We start from the raw sequence: 19,979 nt of genomic DNA, 5'->3' as shown, positions 1-19,979 counted from the left end.
ATAATTACACATACATATTTATAGACTTTCTATAGACTTAATGGGCTTAGATAGGTGGTAACATTGGGACCATCTTTTTTGAAGAACTGTTGAGTGACTGCACCTTGATCTTCAGCTTTGTGGGTGCCTTGAGGTTGACACTCACCCCCATTCAAGACTCAGGACTTCTTGTGAACATGTTCTTCCACTGGTCCCAGCAAGTCCTTGTGGGATGGCCTGGAGTAGAGGCCAGTTCATTTTTAGACAAGATGGCATCATAGGCATATTCTCATTTCTGTGCTGACCCATATCCATTCCTCCTCCTCTTCTCCATGCAGCTCCAATTGTCAGTGCTAATCTACAAATCTTCTGTGATTTGGGCCCCCGTAACATTCACTAGTGCCTCTCCTGTTCTGCTTCTCACTGTCAGTTGAGATAAATAACCTGCGAGTTTTGGCATTTGCAGCGGGCCTCCTGGTCAGTGAGAAAATTAACAAATCTGTCCATCTTTCTCTCTCCTCCTTTCCCACACCTTGTAGGCATATAAGAACCAAAGACGTGTTATCTATCACCTTGGCTTGCTATACACCTCTCGTCACTAATCCTGAGGTGACAGAATTTGGATTTAGTGTCAAGATGAGGGTAGCTATGACAACCAGCTGATGCTTGGCCCTCCATGGGAGGGTATTTTGAACAGGTCTTTGCAAAGCCTGCCTTTTGAACAGGGACCCACTCAGGGCTCTAGTACCCTTCGTGCCTTCAAAGCACCATACAAATATTAACTAGTGTCCTTCTGGAAGAAAGAGCAAAGTCTCATTGTGTAATTTGGGAAATAAGAACTGGATCAGTTGAAAGTGGGCTTGAATTTGGACTTCTCTCTGAGCTCCACGTATACATGGCTAGGACTCAGTCAGAACATTCAGCCTGTCTAAATGGTCCATAGAGCAAAGGCCAGTGGTGGAACTCTTACTAACACATTGCTCTCTACAATTATTCTTTTATTTATTCTAGTGTATCATCAGCTCCTTCCATTCAGAATTTCCCAGCTACTCTGGGCAGCCCAGGCCTTCCAGTGGACTCATTAATTATGTCCTTCTCTCTTCCCGGTCCCCTCTCTCCTCAGGTGTTCAAATAAACAATCAATCATCCATTTCCATGTTTGCACAGATAGAGACGAGGAAACTTTCAACTTTCTCTAAATATAGGGGGAAAAAAATCACAACTGCTAATAGACTTTTAAAAAACCCAGCTAGGAGAATTTTCACAGGAATACTAAAGAAACACAGAGAACAGGAAGAAATATGCCTTTTATTAGAAGTCTCGTATGTACAGGAAAGCTGTTCCTCACAGCACAGGGGAGGCTGTGAGGAAGAGCCGCTGTCATCAGAGGTCACCACGCTTGCACCGGTCACATCATTTCATCATCGCCACGCTCCGTGAACAAACAGAACCATTACACAGAGATGCAAAAAAGAGACGCAGGTACAGGGACGGACCCCTCACATATTTTCTAAAAACAAGTGGACACAAAAATACAATGTGCCAGTAAAAAAAAAATAGGCATATCAGTACGTCTTTTTTTTTTTCTTTTTGTTAACACACGATATGCTGAGCTTTCATCTCAAGCTTTTTTCACGTCGGGATTCGCAGGCACTTTAGCAATCCAGCCATGGTTTACAACAGGATGTTCAGACCAACAGATGAGAAGATGGAAAGACGGGAGCAACCCAGGTCCTCATGACCCACACGTATGTTAATGTAGTGACACAAGGGCGATCTTTCGTTGTCACTGTTTGGGGACACCAGAACGTCCTGGGGGATGTGGGACGACTCTCCTCTTATTTGCCTTTTCTGTTTCATGGTAGAACTCTCTAGAAGCCTGATGGCATCACCAGGCAGGGGGAGAGCAGGTGGATGAAGAGACAAACATCGATTCCAATCGACTTTAAAAGCCGGAGATAGCAGGTGAGATTTTGGAATCCCAAAATGAGTGTCTGCCTGATCTTTGTCCCATGCTATGCCCTTCTTGCCAACTCATCAAATAAAAACTAATTAAAAGGATGACTGGAAGGTACTGGGCCAGACGCTCATCCTGGGAGAATTCTTCCTCCAGCTATCGCCCCTCCACGTCGTGACACACACCGGGCCGGTAGGCGAGCGGCCCCCTGCCCCACCGGGGCTGATGCCCGTCTCCCGTGTTCTCCCCGCAGAGCTGTGATGACTCAACACATGCATGAGGGAACAGGACTGACTACACGAGGGTATTTATAAATGCAGACAGAATGATCACATCACTGGTAACACTGAGTTATAAGGCCGTTACAAAAGGACCCCCCTGATAACCAGACAGTGTTGGAATATGGCTTAGCTTCTTTTAGATGAAGGAAATTCCTGTTACAAGGAGCTGAGAAAGAAAAGGGAAACCATACTGGTCACAAAGGGTTAAAAATGACTGTGCGGGGAAGTACCACAGAGCCCCGATTTCTGGTGTATGTCACCCACTTTCATCCACCAGAGGTGGAGATGTCACCTCATCTGAGAAGCTCAAAGGGGAAAAAAAAAAGAGGGATCAGCATCACCTGTGACTTCAGGATGATCTGTTGCCACAAGCTGCACAGGGCGGTAACACAAAGCCACGGGGTCTCCAAGGCTGGGCCAGGTTCCCAGCGCCCAAGAGATGAGGAGCGTAGGATGCCTTGAACAGGTGATTGTCACATGGCGGGAAATTCTTCCATGAAATAGACAAGTGAGACACAGTGGCAAAGACATTAAGGCCTTCCATCAAACTGCCCACACTGCTTAAAGGCACTGATACCAGCAACAGAAATACTCCATAGTACCACCAGGGTGTTAAAAAAAAAAACTCCCGAATACAAGTCTTCGTAGGAAAGTGTCCTTTATTGCATGACACGAAGCGTCCGCTCTGCTCCTGCTCAGGAATAGAAGGGCCTCCCTTTCTCGGGGGTCTGGAGTCTGTTCAGCCTGGCGACCTGAGACGGCGAGGGGGGCACGTCCTGCCGGAATGGCCCCTTGGCGGGGATGTGACTGGGGTCCTGGACTTTCTTATATGAATCATAGTTGTTGAGCCCCTCGGGGGCCGGAGGTTGCTTCTTCATCTGCTGCTCCTTTCGCCTCTGCTCCTGGCGGAGCAGCTCCTGGGTCTCCAGCATGACCCTGGCGTTGAAGCCGTGCCCGCCCAGATAGCCGTTTCGGGAACCTTGGTAGCTCGAGTACCTGGGGTTCTCCTTGGCACTCTGGAAGCCTTCCCCGGGAGGGTAGTTCTGTTCCCAAGAATCCTGGGAGACAGAGCTGGCGTTCTTCCTGCTTTGCCTAGGAAGCAAAGCCCAAGGTGAGTGTGAGTGTTGGGAAAAGGGGAGGGAGGGAGACGAAGGGGAAGAATGAGGGGGTGGTGGTGTGGGAGCCAGAATAGCATTGCTACATCTCAACAAACATCACAGTGAGTCCTCTATATATGAACCCTAAGTCATGAACTTTCAGACATGCAAGCGCGCATTCGTGGGTCCAATCACGTAAGTTAGTTCCCATGTTCCGCGTACATTGTCATGCGCTTGCGCCCTCTGTAAGTGGTTGCGCTTTTATGCACTTTACTGAGCAGTACTGTAGCGAGTACGGTAGTGCAGTATCTTTACTCCGAGTCCAGGACGTACGCAGACACCACTGGATCATTTTGTCAAGAGAGTAGATAGAACTGAATGGAGCAAGGAACCAGAGCCTGTGCCGTCAATGTCAGGCATGAGTGAAACTGCAGCTGGCCCTCCGTCTCCTGTTGCCGATGACCCTTCAGCTCCACCATCTCCCACCTCGTCTCCCTCCCAGTCACTAACTCTTCTTGCTTGTTCATTCCATGCCAGCCCCTGTATGCCAGCTGTCGTACTGGACTAATATAGTTTTCAAGGTACTGCACTCTTAAGAGTAAAAATGTTTTCTTTATTTTCTGTGTTTGTTGTTTATGTATTATTTGTATGAAAAGTATTATAAACTTATTCCAGTATGGTACTATATAGCCAATTGTGTTAGTCAGGTACCTGGGCTAACTTTGTTGGACTTACGAACAAACGGGACTTTCAAATGCACTCTTAGAATGGAACTCATTCATGTGTTCCCAGTAAGGGGACTTACTGTATTTGGCTTCAGCTGATTCTCAGACATTGTGATAGGAGCTGAAGGATGAAAACGTGACTGACTCCGGCAAGCTCGAGTCTGAGACAAGTCTGCGTGGACAATGGCTGCACAAGAGAGACAGCAAACAGAGTCCACAGCTACTCAGAAACAGGGTCTTCCTTCTGTGTCTGGGCGGGTGTGATCTGTTCTGCTTAGGGTAACAACATATCCTGCAATTTAGACTCATTGGCAGGATGCTCTATAGGGGTATTAGAGATTTGGCAGCTTCTGTACCAGCAATAATTGCTCGCTTTACAACATTACAATTCAATTCTAAACAAGCCAAACAAATATTTTACACAGCTGCCACCCTCATGCCAGAGATGCTAGCTAATATGAAGTACATGGAATGGATTACAATATGACTTCAGTTATGAAAGATTTAAGTCTAGACTTCTCTATGATTAAAAATGCAACAGGCAGTCCCTTAAAGCCCCGGCTTTCGAGTTATATATGTCAGCAACTGACAACCTCTGGAATACACGCTCATCAAGATTGCAGAACCTGGGTGTGTGAGGAGTAAGCACTATTTTCTGCCCACAGTATCCTCATCCAAGACCAGGGTAACTCACTCATATTCTGTCACCCCGAGATGGGGAAATAAATCAGAGACCTATAGAAATTTCAACTTCTTATACTTTCTGCAATAAAGTTGCACATCATTTTCAGGAAACATTATTGTTTTGAAACATCTTTAATTTACTATCAGGTCTCTAGATGCTTTTATGAATTTACAATAAGATTGGCTATGATAAAGTAAAACAATTTTGTGCCAGAAAGACAGACATGCCCTAATTTTTTTGCCTTGAAAATGGAAGAGAGGGAGTGAGAATTGAGTCATAAAACAAAATATATTGCTCCATTTATCAATAAAAAAATGATTCGGTGACAGTATGTATTGTTCAGCCTTTCACATCAACACACACTACATGACAGAGTGTTCAAAAAGACTCGGGTAGGGGAAAAGTAAGGCCTATGCAGCATTGGGTCCCCCATAGGAATGAAGCCATTTGCATTTCTGAACATTCAGACGTGCTATCAATATGGTTTGGGATGAAATCTGCCCATTTTCCATATGACCTAAAATGTAGTCAAGGGTATTCCCAATAAGGAAGATGAACTACTGTTCAGACTCATCTCTGGCAATGACTGTTTAATGATGAATTAAACAGTCTAAAGTATATTCATCCTTGTAATGGGAATCAGGCCATGGGTACAATCAGCTCAGGCAAGAATCCTTAGATTTGATGGAATAGTTTATTTGCCTAAAGCACTGATTATCTCCACTTAAAGAGTCATAAATTAATCTGCTCAGAGCCGTGAATGATGGAAAGTGCCAGCATGAAACCAAGGGATTTGATATTAATCATGAAACTTTAATTAAAACAACAAACTTGTTACTGATGTTACAGCAACAACATGGGATTCTTTCATGGGTTAGCTATCAATTTAAGGATAACTGGAGATAAGCTTCTTCAACCTTGGTCCACGGGGATCCACTAGCCCTGTTCATCCTGGTCCCCAGCTGCACGAAGCCTGAGGCTTTGCTCCACATGGTCATGGACCAGAAGTTGAATCAGTCCAGGAAGGCAGAGTTTTTTTGTACTAGGACACATTGAAAATTCATTAACAGTTTGTTTGGGATGGAAATTATGAACGTGGGAAAAAGAATTTCTTGTAGCTAAAATTTTCTTCAGATTAAGCAGTTTGGAGAGAAGGAAGAAAACCTCCCAGAGGTTTGAAGTAAGACATGTGGGGAAAGTTCATACACACAGATGTGTACGTGTGGACACATGTACATACATACACACACTACCTTGGAAAGGAAGCTAATGTATCAGCAAGCTCCTGATTAAAGAACAGGACAAGAAATGAGCAGGTTGTAGAGAAACACGAGAAAGCAGCAGACAGTAAGTTTCCTCCACGTACTGGAAGATGAGGCACGAGGCACCGTGGGAGACCGGCTGGGTGCCCCAAGGGCATAGATCCAGCCCTGGGTCTGCACGTGCAGCTATGAGCCTGGGAGGGTTCTCAGGTTCTCTAAGAACCTCAGGGTTCTCAGGGTCTCAGGCGGGCTACTCTGGGCTCAGGTGGCTTCATCAATGCAACAGGCAGAATCTCTAATCTCATAGGATTATGGGGAGAAATAAAAAAAAATCACATCTGTAAAATGCTCACAAAAGTGTAGCATATGCAGGTCATGGGTGATCAATCAGTGACTTTGCCTCCAATGATTAGGCTCTGAGTTTTGGGGGAGCATCTTTCTGACCAAGGAAAAAAAATAAACAAAAAGATTACCATTTTGTCCTTTGGGATGGAAGGGTTGGTAGAGATAAAGGAACAAAGAAAGGCACCAAAGACAAACTGAAGAACGTTCACTCGGAGAAGCAACTCACAAACACGTCCCAGAGTGAGAATCAGAAGCAAGCCTTCCACTGTCCCAGGGTTGCTCAAAGGCTACCAATAACACGGGAGCAACAAAGCATCATTCCTCCCAGTGAATCTCTTTACAACCAATACACAGGTTTGTTGGGTCCTGGAATGAGCTCGCTGGAGATGCCTGAGGCCACCCAAAGCCCACACCCTGGTTTGGCAATAATTGCCTCTTAGTGATTATGTCTGAAGACCACCCTCACTTAAAGGACACCCAGAAAAGCTCCTGCACCTGAGGAAAGCTGTCAGGCATCACGTTGAGGAGGACACAGAAGGATGAAGACAGACAGACCTGGGCTGGCAAGGTGACAAACAGTGGAGGCACGTAATAAATGGGCCTGGTGGGAGATTGAGTCAGGGCGTGGAGACATAACCAGGAAGCAAGGTGGATGATCAAGAAGCCACCAATGGCAGGAGGAAACATGGAGAGGAAACAGACGGTGGGACAAAGGAATAAAGTAACACATCCCCAAAGGGTCTTGAACACACTTTTTTATCAGTGACTATGACCCAACCTACTTCTACTGCTCAGATTTAGAACTGCCTTTTGGATACTAGAACTTCTATGGTAGCTCAGACTGTAAAGAACCTGCCTGCAATGCAGGAGACCTGGGTTCAATCCTTGGGTTAGGAAGATCCCCTGGAGAAGGAAATGGCAATCCCCTCCAGTATTCTCAACCTGGAGAATTTCATGGACAGAGGAGCCTGGTGGCCTATAGTACAGGGGGTTGCATAGAGTCGGACATGACTGAGCGACTAACACTTTATAACACTTTAGATACTAAGGAATAAAGCTAGAAATTTTAAAAAGGATTTGTAAAAAGAGAGTAAAACAGAAAAAACAAAACTAATTTAGGAATTAAAAAAAAAAAATCCGCTTCCAGTTAAGAATTGAGTGTTGGGCCGCTCAGGTCTCCTTTCCCCACTGATCTCACGTTACCACCTGGCTAGCGTCTCACTGACATTTCACAGCGGAACCTGAATTCAGCCTATAGGTTTCCCTAATCACGGCAAGACTTTACAAACCCCTCTGGTGCGTATATAGCCCTCTAATTCAAACCACCTCATCTAGCGTGCCTGATCCCAAGTCCTGACCATTTGTTTTCTTTTATGCTCCACTTTGCAACTGAACTCTGTGTGTGTGTGAAATCTTTTTGGTATCAAATGCCACGGCGACTTGTTTAGACCAAACTCTGTCAATTGTCCATATCCAAAGAGCAGAGGTCAAGTGTCTTTGAAAAATATCACATGTCAGAAACTGGGATTTGCTTCTAGTTCATGAAGGTCACAGCCCCCCTCAACCTCCCTCCAGCCTCTAGCTGAGTGAGGTGGCTCTGTAAGGAACCAAGCTGCCTGCAAGACCCCGAGTTTCTAATTTCCTCAATCAGAGGTGCACATGGAGGAGTTACGGTTGACCTTTGAACTGTGTGTGTTCGACTGCATTAGTCCACTTATACGTGGATATTTTCCAATAATGGATACCTAAGGACAACATGTCTGTGGTTGGTTGAATCTGAGGATACAGAGTAGCCACGGATGGAACCATGGATATGGAGGGCCGACTACAGTAAGTCCCCTACATACAAACGGGTTCCGTTCTGAGAGCGTGTTCACAAGTCTGATTTGTTCATAAGTCCAACAAAGTAAGCCTAGGTACTCAGCTAACACAATTGGCCCTATAGTGCTGTACTGGAATAGGTTTATATTACTTTTCACATAAATAATATATAAAAAACCAACACACAAAATAAAGAAATCATTTTAAATCTTACGGTACAGTACCTTGAAAAGTGCAGTAGCTTAGTACAACAGCTGGTACACAGGGGCTGGCATGGAGTGAACAGGCAAGAAGTTATTGACGGGAGGAGGGAGAGGAGGTGGGAGATGGTAGAGCTGAAGGGTCATCAGCAACAGGAGACGGAGGGCAAGCTGCAGTTTCACTCAAGCCTATCGTTGATGGAACACATGTTTGCATCTTTGCACAACTTGAAGATTTGTATGTAGAGGACTTACTGTAAAAGTTATATGCAAATTACCACCCCCACCCCCACACACCTGTACTCTCTAAAAGGAGTGAAGCGGGTGTAGAAGTTGACCAGCCCCTCACACCTAAACTCACAGCATTCTTTCTTTTTAAGGTGTCTACTTTTCTCCTATCCGCACAGAGTAAAATGGCTAAACAGAAGGGAGCTGCAGTTCATCAAAGGGCAAGTTCTGGCTCTTAGGGGATCGTTCACTGACGGCAGTGGTCCCGCGGCAGCAAGCCTCAGGGCTATGGAATCACAGGTGCTTCAGAGGAGACATGGGAGGGAGGCAAGGGGTGGGGTGCAGGAGAGGGTTAGCAGCGGACATGCAGAGGGGTGCACCAGCACAAAAGGATCGGTTTGGAGGACCGAACAGCTTTGGGAGGTGAGCAGGAGAAACCCGGTGGATGTACTTGCTTCTCTCTTGTCCTCTTCCCAAGGACGGAGCCCCAGGTCTCCTCCCATCTTCCCGCCAGGCCCTCCCACCCCCGTCCCTCCTCCTACCCTTCCCGAGTCCTCTGGACATTTCTCTTCTCACTTCTTCTCACACACTTTATGAGAGCTCTCCCCCATCCCTTAAAAAATAATCTCAAACACAACTAAAATACAGGAAGCCAAACATTTGGCCAAGAAGACCACAGCCCCTTGAGCTTTTATGCTAGTTACACCTGTCCTTTTGGAGAACTCTAGATTTACGGGGTCCATTTATGCTAGTTACCCCTGAGCCGTGCAAAGTAAAAGTTCTCTTTCCGTTTCTCAGCGGAGGAATCTGTCTCCGGCCCCACGGGAGGTCGCAGAACAAACACCAGATCCCAGGTCTGACCCCCTAAGCCCCGTCCTTGCGGGGAGCAGGTCACTTCACTTCCCAGGAGGGAGCTGTCAGCTGGGGATGCTGGCATCTCCTGAAACACCTTCCTGCCTGGTCCCCCGGCCAGGTAAGCCACGGTTCCCACCATTGAAGAGCGGCTCCTCGGAGGTGGAAGCGGGGAGTTCCCAGGGGACAGGGACGGGGCGTGGGGGCCGGGGTGGGGCGCGTACCGGGGCAGCGAGCTGTACTGGCGCTGGGCCTGCTGGAAGCTCTCGCGCTCCTCCTGCCGCTGCCGCTGCATCTGCACCTCCACCGACACCGAGTGCCGCCCGCTCTGCGCTGCCGGCCTGGAGTTGGGCTGCGGGAGGGAACACAGCACAGGTCACGGGAAAGGAGCTCCGAGCAGCACGGACTCGGTGACTGTTTCAGTTCTCAGAGACTGACGTGGAAGCAACATGTGACTTCCGTGAGTTTTTTAAAAATCAGCTGCAGCTTTCTCAAGAGGCACCTTTTTTTGGTCTTGTGAGCCCCAAATACCCCATCACCCTAAATTTTAATTACGGCCTTAGGATGGTTTAAAATCGAGAGATCCACCTTTCTAGTCTGCCTAGTGAGGCTTGGTAAATACAGACATTAGACACTAGTTTACATCCCTTGCATAGACAGCAAACACAGGGGAGCAACCCTGCTCGGAAGACTAGGATAGTTTGTGGGAAGCTGCCGTACCGCACAAGGGGCACAGCTCGATGCCCTGTGATGACCTGGAGGGGCAGGATGAGGCGGGGAAGGGAGCCAGGAGGGAGGGGACATATGTATACACATGGCTGACTCACTGCCTGTACCACAGAAACTAATACAGCACTGTAGAGCAACTATAGCCCGATTTTAAAGGAGCCAAAAATATAAACATTTGCTTCAATAACTCACAACAGTGGGAAAGTCCCTGGCTGTACCCTGGAAGGTTGGCCATGCTGGTGAAGCTTTCAGTAGTTAGGCATCTTAGTCTAGCAGTAGGATGCACTGTGGCTGATTTTCCTTTTGTTAAAGAACGACAGTTAAATTTTGAACAGAGATTAGCTGAAACTAGGCACAGTTCACCATATACAGGTCTTCTAATCCACCGTGGTAGCCACATGTGAACAGAATAGCTTGTCCAAAGAATAAACCTGCAAGCTAATAGCTCCTGGGATTGGTTGTGAAATAATACACTTTGCCTTAGTTATTAAGAAATGGCATTGTTACCCAGGTTAATTATATGCTACAGAGAAACAGTCAATCCTTCTGGCTAAACACTTCATGCAGCAGGTCGTCTGCTGATAGCTGCCGCTGACTGGAACCAGATACTGGGGGAGTGTATGGTGCTGGGCCATTGCACATGCTTTAGCTTCTAACCAATGGCTCTGAGCTCACCTTTACGATCTAGCATTTTGAAAGCAGCTCCACTCACAATAGGCAACGATGCCTCTAGCTTTACAAACACCCGACAAAGGTTGATCATAGCCATCAATGGCACACACTCTTAAGTAACCCTTTTTGGCACTCACCAACCTCAGTTCCCTTTGAGTTATGCAACATTGTGCAACAGGCTTATTCCAAACAAAGAATTTCTGTGATAAACAAGTTATTGATTTTTTTTTTTTTTTTTTTTTAGAGCTGAAAGCCAATAGCAGACTTGGACTCGATAATCACTTTCTAAAATAATATGAGTCTCAGCACTCATTTGGAGCCTAGAAAGATAACACGTAGGCTTGTTCCTTAAAGAGTGGTTCCTCTGGTGGCTTTTGTGCAAAGAGAAAGGCAGTAACCTCTATTGTCCCCTTTCTGCCTGGCCAGCATATCCCATTTGTTGGTAACCAATAATGAAGCAATATGCAGGACAAAATTTCAAAGCATATGGGCACCGTCAGCGAGCATATTAAAAATATCCCGATACAAAAATAATATGTGAAGAGATTAGACTTTACGATACCCCAGTCTCTCCTAGTGGATGTTTATAACCACACACATTGGAACAAATGTGTGTTCAGAGACCCACTCCATAACACGGTTCAAATAACATCCGTGGTGCCTTCAGTAAAGAAAACATGTTGCTGAATGAGTTCTGCTTATGCAAACAAAGCATGAAGCAATTGTTCGTCAACAACATTAAGGAGACAAACAGTTCCTTCCATGACCCTGGACAAGGCTGGCCCAGAACAGTGCTGGGGTGATCTGTTGTTGGTAGGGAGCCCGGGAAAGCGCCAATGGACAGGAAAAGTGAAGCAAGAAAATATGCCTTCAAAAAGAACCCCATTTTCGTTTCCTTTACACTCAGTCTAAGCTACACACAAGTGTCAAATAGTCTTGAAAGACCTGGCATTCTGCTGCAAGATTTACTAACCAGCTTTTCAAGCTCATGCTGTTCCGTGACATGCTGCTTGTGGAGTTGTGAAAAGAAAATGCAAGGTCTTGTAGAAATTTCAGGTGTATTTTTAAGTTGCTTCTCCCAGAGGCCTGAAAATTTGATACTGATGGAGGGAAGAAAAAAAGTTGAAGGGCTTTGTGTTTTCTGGAAAACACTCTGTGTTTTCTGGGACTGTTCACCTCCAACCTTATCAGTGGCATATCTCAGTGCATCTGGATGAATCCCAGTAATGAAATTATCATCGGGTGGGACCTGAAAACTTAGAATGAGGGAAGGAGTCTGGAATCAGCAAACTGACAGATTTCATTGTTTGCTTCACTCTGATGAAATACACACCCCAGCCTTGCTATTAATATTTTACTCTCTCTCTTCAGGTTATTAGAAAGAATCACCCTTATCTTTAGGATGAAAGTTGACTGGGCCACAGATTTCCAGGGAGATTGTGTGCATGATGGACCCAGAGCAACAGCGAAAGAAGTTCGTCCTGGCCAGTTCTCTACTTGGGCTGCATCAAAAATAATTGGATTCATGATTTCAATGAAGATCTCATAAAAATGTGAATTGTGGAAACGGATTACCACCAGGAACCCTGACTTTAAGACACTGGAGTTTTGTGGTTTCCATCCCAATGGCAGAAATAGAATGAAACAGCAGAAATAGAAATATCTAGAGTCCAAAATCACAAAAATAAAGACAGAAATGAAGGAAGAGATCATGTGTAACCCCAGCGAGAAGGGCATGTTTTCAGATAAAACAGTAACAGCGACTACAATGACAAAGCAGCGTCTGTATGGGGAAACATACAGGCAAAGCATAATTGTGATGATTCTAGAGATTCACCAGATAACAAGACAGCAGCTCTGTTTTAAGACAGCAAATTATAAATAACCCTGGCCTTGTTTGTTATGAAACTGGTGACAAGCAATGACCTTTTAAGGAAAAAAATAGCCAAGGTTGCCACAGCCATAATAATGATAGAGGTTGTAAGACAGAAGTAAATACATGATTATCTCTTACACAATACGGTGGAGAACCACAGATACGTGACTCTCTTCATGTTTAAAAACCACCAGTCAAGACTATGCAGGTTGCTTTTGTAAATGAGCTGTAAAGTACTGGTGTTTATCAGGATTATGAAGAGATACTATTTATATTACATTAAAAAATTACATAAAACTTTGAAAGCTGCACAATTTCGGTATTACTTACTAGCGTAGAACAGAATGTGAAAGTCTCTTCTGTGTACTATTTCAGTAAATTAAGAAATGCTTCAGCAGTTCTCTCCATTAAGTAAAACCATCCTTATTTTTCCAAATTAAAAAAGACAATACAGAAAAATAAAAATACAAAGCCCAAACTGTTAATATACTAAAGAAAGAACAAAAATAAATATACACCTTACAAGTTTCAGAACTGATCAGAACTAGGTGATATCATAAGACTTTTAGAGCTTCATGTAAAAAATGTGCCTCATGAATAAAATTCATTAGTTCTATTAACATGTACATAAAGCTTTTAATAATTTTTAAATACACTAATTTTTCTTCTTATAGATAAGAAAAAGCATGTAAGGATATGTGCATGTGCTTTTGTATGTGTTCATGCATACACATAAATGTAATAGTCTTATAAGTGATTATTTGGGGGAGGGTTTTCTACTTAAATTATGAATAACAAAAATTTTCAGTTCTGTAGTGACCTAGAAGGGATAGCTGTGGGGAGTGGGAGAGGGTATGTGTGTACATAGAGCTGATTTATGTTGTTGTATGGCAGAAACTAACACAATATTGTAAAGCAGTTATTAAAAAACTTTTTTTTTTTCAAATTTTCACATATGTCCAGGGCATGGAGAGAAAGCAAAAATAAAATACAAAAAGTCTGTGTGCTTTGGATGAAAACCTGTGATGAAGATGATGAGGACAATGAAGATGACAATGATAACACAAAGAACAATGATATCCCTTGAGATTTAAAGTTCTCATTTTAGCATTCAAATATACTGTGATCCTAGTATGAATTCCATGTTCTGATAACAAAAGGTTACCGAATCATGTTAAGGGTGTAAGTTTTTGACTCTGTTTAAAAGTGGCCATTGCTAACATTGGTAAATGATTTTCTATTGTGGACTTAATTGCCAACTTCTAATCCAAACAAAGTTAACTTTTGTCTCTGGATCCTATCTTCCCAGCCCTCCTCCCCTCTACCCATCACACACTGTACTGACACAGCTATCGATTGAACTCTGTGGGTTCTGAATGTTGAAAAGCTTAATTGCTACTAATGATGTGAGTAATGGCTGAAAAATGGCAGTGCATACCAATTTCCCTCATCAAGATTTTATAAATATGTGTTTTGGTCTTAACACACTATTTGTCTTCTTCTCATCTTTCCCAACCAGGGCTGGGGGTCTGGTTTCCCGTCTGAATCAGCAGATAGGTTGAAAATAAAGGAGCAGCCCTCCAGCGTTGCTGATGGGAGGCAGGCAGCCTCACGCACTTCTCCACCAGAGGGCTCTTTGGGTATTACAGCCCTTGGGTCATGGGACTCCAAGAAAGAGGGCTGCTCTGCAGCAGCGCAGGGACACCCTTCCACGGCTCCAGGGCACCCCTTTGCTGCAAGAATGGCTCCCTCCAGGTGGATTTCCAAGGGAGGTGATGTGAACTGGAGTCAAACTCCACACAGTAAGACTGTCAACTAAGAAGGAATTTCCTGAGTCCAGGCGTGGAGGCCCACTAGAAGGGGATGACAGCAGACGCCTTTAAAGTCTTAAGAAAGAGGAAGACAAAAAAGAACCATCATTTCCTCAAACTCCTCTGGTCCAGGGAAGGCAGTCTAGGGGTGTAGGATGGCTGTGCAGTCTGACCAGCCCTCTAATTAAAGCAGGTGAGACACTAAAATGTTAAGAGGAGCCAATAAAAGTCCAAGGTAGGGACTGCCCTGATGGTCTGGTGACTAAAACTCTGTGCACCCAATACAGGGGTCCTGGATTGAATCTCTGGTCAGGGAACTAGATCCCACAGGCCGCAACTAATGACCCTGCATGCTGCAACAAAGATGGAAGATCCCAAGTGCTGCAACTAAGACCCGGCACGGCCAAATGAATAAATAAACACTTAAAATAGAAGTTTCTTTAAAATCAAAAGTCCAAAGTAGGAAAATGAAGAAAGGAGCAGCTTTTGTTTTATTTAAGGACAGACAGCTAGGAAGAAAGCTTGGGGGAGAAGAGGATTTTCACATTGTGGAGGATCAATTTTCTATCTGAAGGACTAAACTACTTTCAGCCCCTACCCACCCAGGATGGAAAGGATTTAGCAATAGAGCTATTAAAGGCTCCATTATCCCATCCATCACCCGTCTCAGTCAGTGAGTCTGCTTGTGGGCAACAGTCAGGTATCTGCAAAGTTTTAACAGCATACTGTACTTAGGTCTGCAGCCTGCAATTTAATTCTTTTAAAAGCAACACACTAAGTCCTGTCCATATCTGAGCTCTGTGATAATAACCCTAACCTCAGCTATTGTTCCATTATCTTAAGAAAGATTTAAAGCAACTTGCTGCTTTATTTATGCTGCACCTGGCACTACGTGGGGAAGAAGTTGCTTTTCCTGCTTCTTCTTCTTTTACTCAACTTGGGAGATAACTCACTTCAATTATGGAGCTAAGGAAATTTTCTAGGCCTCTGCTCATCTAAAGACCTTTTGTGCCAAAAATCAGTGCCCTCCAGCCCAAATGTTATTTTGAACAAAAGCCCGGGAACAGGTGCACTCTGTGCTGCTAGAGTCAAGAGAACATTTTGAAAAATGGAAGAGTTAAAAAGGACCACTTGGAGGAATTTTCTGTAGCATCTCTCTCTGTATGTGAAGTCTTTGGCTTGGGTATTTTTTCTGTATGATACATCTGACTGCACTGCACGTGTGGGCATTTCCAACAAGCAGAACAATTTCAGCTAATATGGTCTAAGTTGTACCCACAGTTTGAAGATGTGCTTATGGTTCCTTAACACTAAAATGATTACAAACAGTTCCAATAGGTGAGATCATGGTTTCATCTTTTCCAAATACAGTGATCTTTCAAGGTCGGAATATATATGAGAAGAGAATAAACAGTCCAAAATACTCAAAACTCTTTTTGTAAAACAGATAATAAACACCATAGACCAAGCTACATTCTGAACAACTGAGCAGCTCTTCCTAAGGCAACAACGAGAATTGGTATGAAAATTAACACACTACATAGAATTACAGTCACTTCAAGCTCATTTACCTGATCTATAGAATGGGGAATACCCAGCAAGATCCCAACTGTTTGAAAATGAAAAATAAATAAATAAATAAAAAGTCAACTTTTGACCCACAATTTAGGAAATTATTCCATTCCCAAGGTAATCAGCCTGTCATCCAAATAATTCCCTGCTCAATAGGAAAAGACCCTATTGAGCCAAGCCAAGTGGTCCATCTGAAGTTGCTATGGCACTTTTGATACACAATAATTTGGTCTATGAACTTCAGTAGTTGAGTTTCCTAATGTATAAGATAGTCTCAGATTTCTAACATGATTGCTTATATTCAATAGGCAACATAGAAATATATGCCAAAATGTTCATGTCCTACATTAAAAAGAAAACTTACAAAGATATCAAATGGGTACCAAATTGTTGCCACATCTCTCAGTACAAAACTTCTAGAGCTAAGGAGTAGGAAATGCTTATTTCGCTTCCAACAAACATGTAGAGCTTGCATGTGGACATGATGTTACTATCCAGAAATAATTCCAATTAATTTTAGGTCCCAAAGATGGGCTCCTCTGTTTCTCAAAGTTATATATTTGAAATATCTTCCAACTTCAAAGATGTGTTCCTTCAAGCTTTTTGTGCACAGCCACAACTAATTTGGGTGTGGTTTCCTTGTGTTCAAATGTCCCTGCTTTTCCCTACCAAGACTGCATGCAGCATTCCTTTTTTTGTATCAACTCGATTCTAGGAGTCTAAGGGCTTTCTTTCTTTGTTTTCCTGAGCCAAACATGATAATAAACAGAACATAATGAACACTCAAGAAATTTGATGAGTTAAATAATTAATTTTAGAATAAAACATGCTGCTTGGAAATTCACATGCCCAGGTAAAGTAAAATGGCTCAACGCTGCCCCTGCTGGGCTACAGCTCTATAGAGCTGGGGGTGTGAGAACCATTTCCACATGCCTATCCCTTCAGGTTGCACTGGCCTCATTCTTCCTTTCAGCACATTTGTGAAAACATACATAGTTAAGGATGTTTATCCCACAACACAAAGAGGTCTGCTTTAAGAAGCCTAACAGGACTAGGTTGAGTCATTAAGCCCAACAATAGAAGTAAATGAACATAATTCCATCCTGTTGCTACATGGGAATGACTCATTTTACTCACCATCTAGGAAAATAAACTACATATTATTAATAGTGATATTGTTGCAGAGGACAATTAGATTTTCATAGGTATTTACATGTTTTATAACCTCTTATATCAGCTACCATTGATTTCTTCCAGGATGCAGTTCACATATTGTCTCTTCTAAGGCCCTCATCTTCCTCACCTGTACCAAGGTAAGGTCCTTCAAACTGGGATGACTTCTCCAATTTTCCCTTCTTTCATGTACAAAACGAACCATCTACAAACTCCAACTTGATCACCAAATTCCAGATCATAATGTCTAGGGTTTCTGGGTTTCTGGCTTTGTGTGGAGTGTACTAACCATGCTGGATTTTAGGTCCAAAGAGGACCTCAGCAATGATCTAAACTCTGGAGCAGTGCTTCTCACAGATGGTCCATGGATCACACTTGGAGAAGCTCTGAACCATGGCTGCAGTCACCTGGGTCCATGGAGACCTCTGTATGCAACCTGAGGAGCTCTACTGATATCTGCTTTACACACCCAGCTTCCTTTTAAATGTTTATTCTAACAAAAGGTTTAGTAAGTGACACTCAATCAGCTACTCTAATCCCCTTGGTTTACAAATAAGAAAACTGATGCCTGGAGAAAAACATTAAAATTATTTTCTGACCTGGCTAGTGGGCCAGCGTTCTGTTCGATACCATCCACGTTCAGACTTTCCAACTAGCGTGGAAAGCTCCTACCATCTTCCCTCTTCATCTCTCCTTCCCTACGATGTGACCACACTCAGCTCTATGCCAGCCTTTTCTCATTCTCCCAAATATTGAGTGTAATCATATTCCCGACAGTGAACTGAACTCATTCACTTTTGGGACCCTAATCACTGCTGTGCTTTAGGAGTTTACATGCATGGATGGGACACCTTTGATCCCAACACCCTCCAGATGTTCCAAGACTCCAAAAACACACTCTTTGGACCACAGCCTCCTAGGCTTCATAATCCTAGACTACTGATACCCCACCCCAACTCCAGAATCCTCCCGGGCTATCAGGGTAACACCTCCCTGAGCTTCACTGACCACCTGTCCAGATGGGGCAGCGCTTCACCAGCATCCTCCCCAGGCTCGCCTTCCTTGACTTTCTGCCATGTCTGTCTTGCCATTCCTCATCATGGAATTAATCTAAAAAATTATTTTTCTAAATAACAAGGTCCTACTACATTGAACTCTATTCAATATCCTGTGATAAGCCATAATGGAAAAGAACGTTAAAAGAATGTATAACTGAATAATTTGCTGTAGAGCAGAAATGAACATAACACTGTAAATCAACTCTACTTCAATAAAATAAATTAAAAATAATTATTTTCCTATTCCCAGCCCTTTAAGGGTTGTTGGCTATGATCCCACCACCATGTGGACTAGACTTAACTAATACGTTACTTCAGCTAGATTTTCCTGCCTCCAGCAGCCTATTTACTCATTTCTAATTGATTCTCTCCCTCAAGTTTTCAAGGAGTCTTCACAATTCCCATCAACCTTGAACCCCCAAATCTGCTTCAACACCTCCCATCTGCACATGGGCTATCATCTCTAAGACAAAACACAAGATCAGAGCTCAAGTCTGGGGCTGGATTGGGGAGGATTAATTAGCCTGCCACACTGTGGAATCTGGACTTATCTTGGGGGCATTGAGAAGCCCATTCAAAAACTTTGCTGTAGAAAGACCACTCTGGAGGCTTTGGGAAGAAGAAATGGAATTGAGCTACAGGCAGATACACAGTGGGGGTTCAACAAATACACATAGGGGATGGGGGCGAATCAACAATCTCTAAATACTGTACTTTGTGCAGAGTAGATACACCATAGATACAGAGAACTAATTTATTTAGGCTCTGATTCTCAGAAAAATGTATACAGAAAATATTTAGTAAACTTTAAAAAAGGCATAGTTGCGAGTCAGAATATTCCTGCTGTCTTGTCATCAGGCAAAAGAAACCCATTATGCAATGGACAGATGGTGCAACAAGATATAAAATGAAATTAGCAATGATGAAACCCAGAAGGAAATGAGGAAAAAGGTCAATATGCTAAAGGTCAAAGGAATTTGGCTCCATCTCGTCTCGTTTTGTAAAGGTCTCAGGTCACAGCTATTAATGGCTTTTACCGCAGGGAAGTTGTAGGACTTCCTACAACTGTGTAGAGGCACCAGACACTCACCCAGGGTTGTTCAAAGCTATAGGTACGTCGCCGATCCTCCACGTCTTCATCCTGTTTCGCTTGCTGAAATTCTTGCCGGAGACGCTGTATCCGATCATGGTTGCTAGGAGTTGATCTGTTGCTGAAAGACAAAATGGGCAACAATGAACACTCTTCAGAAATACAATCTGTGGATGGCAGTTACTAGGGGAAAAATGGCAGCTTGCTGTGAAATGGTGCTGTTTGGGAGGAAGTGAAATTTTAAGACCATATCTAGGCATTTCAAATATGTGTGTTCATTTTGTTCTTATGATTAAGACTTATGGAGGTGATTTCAGGCAGATATTCAAGACGGTGAGCAGTATTTTTAGACATTCCTTTTTTACGCAGCTCTTTAAAAGCCTCATTTCCTCTTTGTAATCTGGTAAGGTGTTGGCAACAACAATAGTTTAGAAAGGACACTGCGTGAAAAATCATAAATACCAAGGTCCTCTGCCTTCTTGGAATAAGACACAGTGCCTCTGGGCTGTGGCTTCTGTGTTTACAGAAAGTGCACATAAGAATTCCTTCTGCTCCAAATATCACAG

The 19,979-nt window shown here is 43.6% G+C and overlaps 1 protein-coding gene across 18 annotated transcripts in view; it reads right to left on the bottom strand.

Moving 5' to 3' along the window:
• Nucleotides 1-1,267: 1,267 nt before the first annotated feature.
• Nucleotides 1,268-19,979, bottom strand: part of PARD3 (par-3 family cell polarity regulator) — a 556,192-nt gene continuing 537,480 nt past the window's right edge. For all 18 annotated transcript variants that reach the window (XM_043885073.1, XM_043885063.1, XM_043885076.1 and 15 more), the window contains 3 exons: nt 19,414-19,534; nt 9,657-9,784; nt 1,268-3,309 (listed from right to left, as the gene is read on the bottom strand). In XM_043885073.1, coding sequence (XP_043741008.1) covers nt 2,913-3,309; nt 9,657-9,784; nt 19,414-19,534 — 646 coding nt within the window. In that variant the 3' untranslated portion in view covers nt 1,268-2,912. The remainder of the gene's footprint in view (nt 3,310-9,656; nt 9,785-19,413; nt 19,535-19,979) is intronic.

This window comes from Cervus elaphus, chromosome 23 (assembly GCF_910594005.1).
Source record: "Cervus elaphus chromosome 23, mCerEla1.1, whole genome shotgun sequence".
NCBI classification, from domain to species: domain Eukaryota; kingdom Metazoa; phylum Chordata; class Mammalia; order Artiodactyla; family Cervidae; genus Cervus; species Cervus elaphus.
The sequence above is the reverse complement of the archived record's forward strand: the minus strand, read 5'-3'. Positions and strand labels throughout refer to the sequence as shown.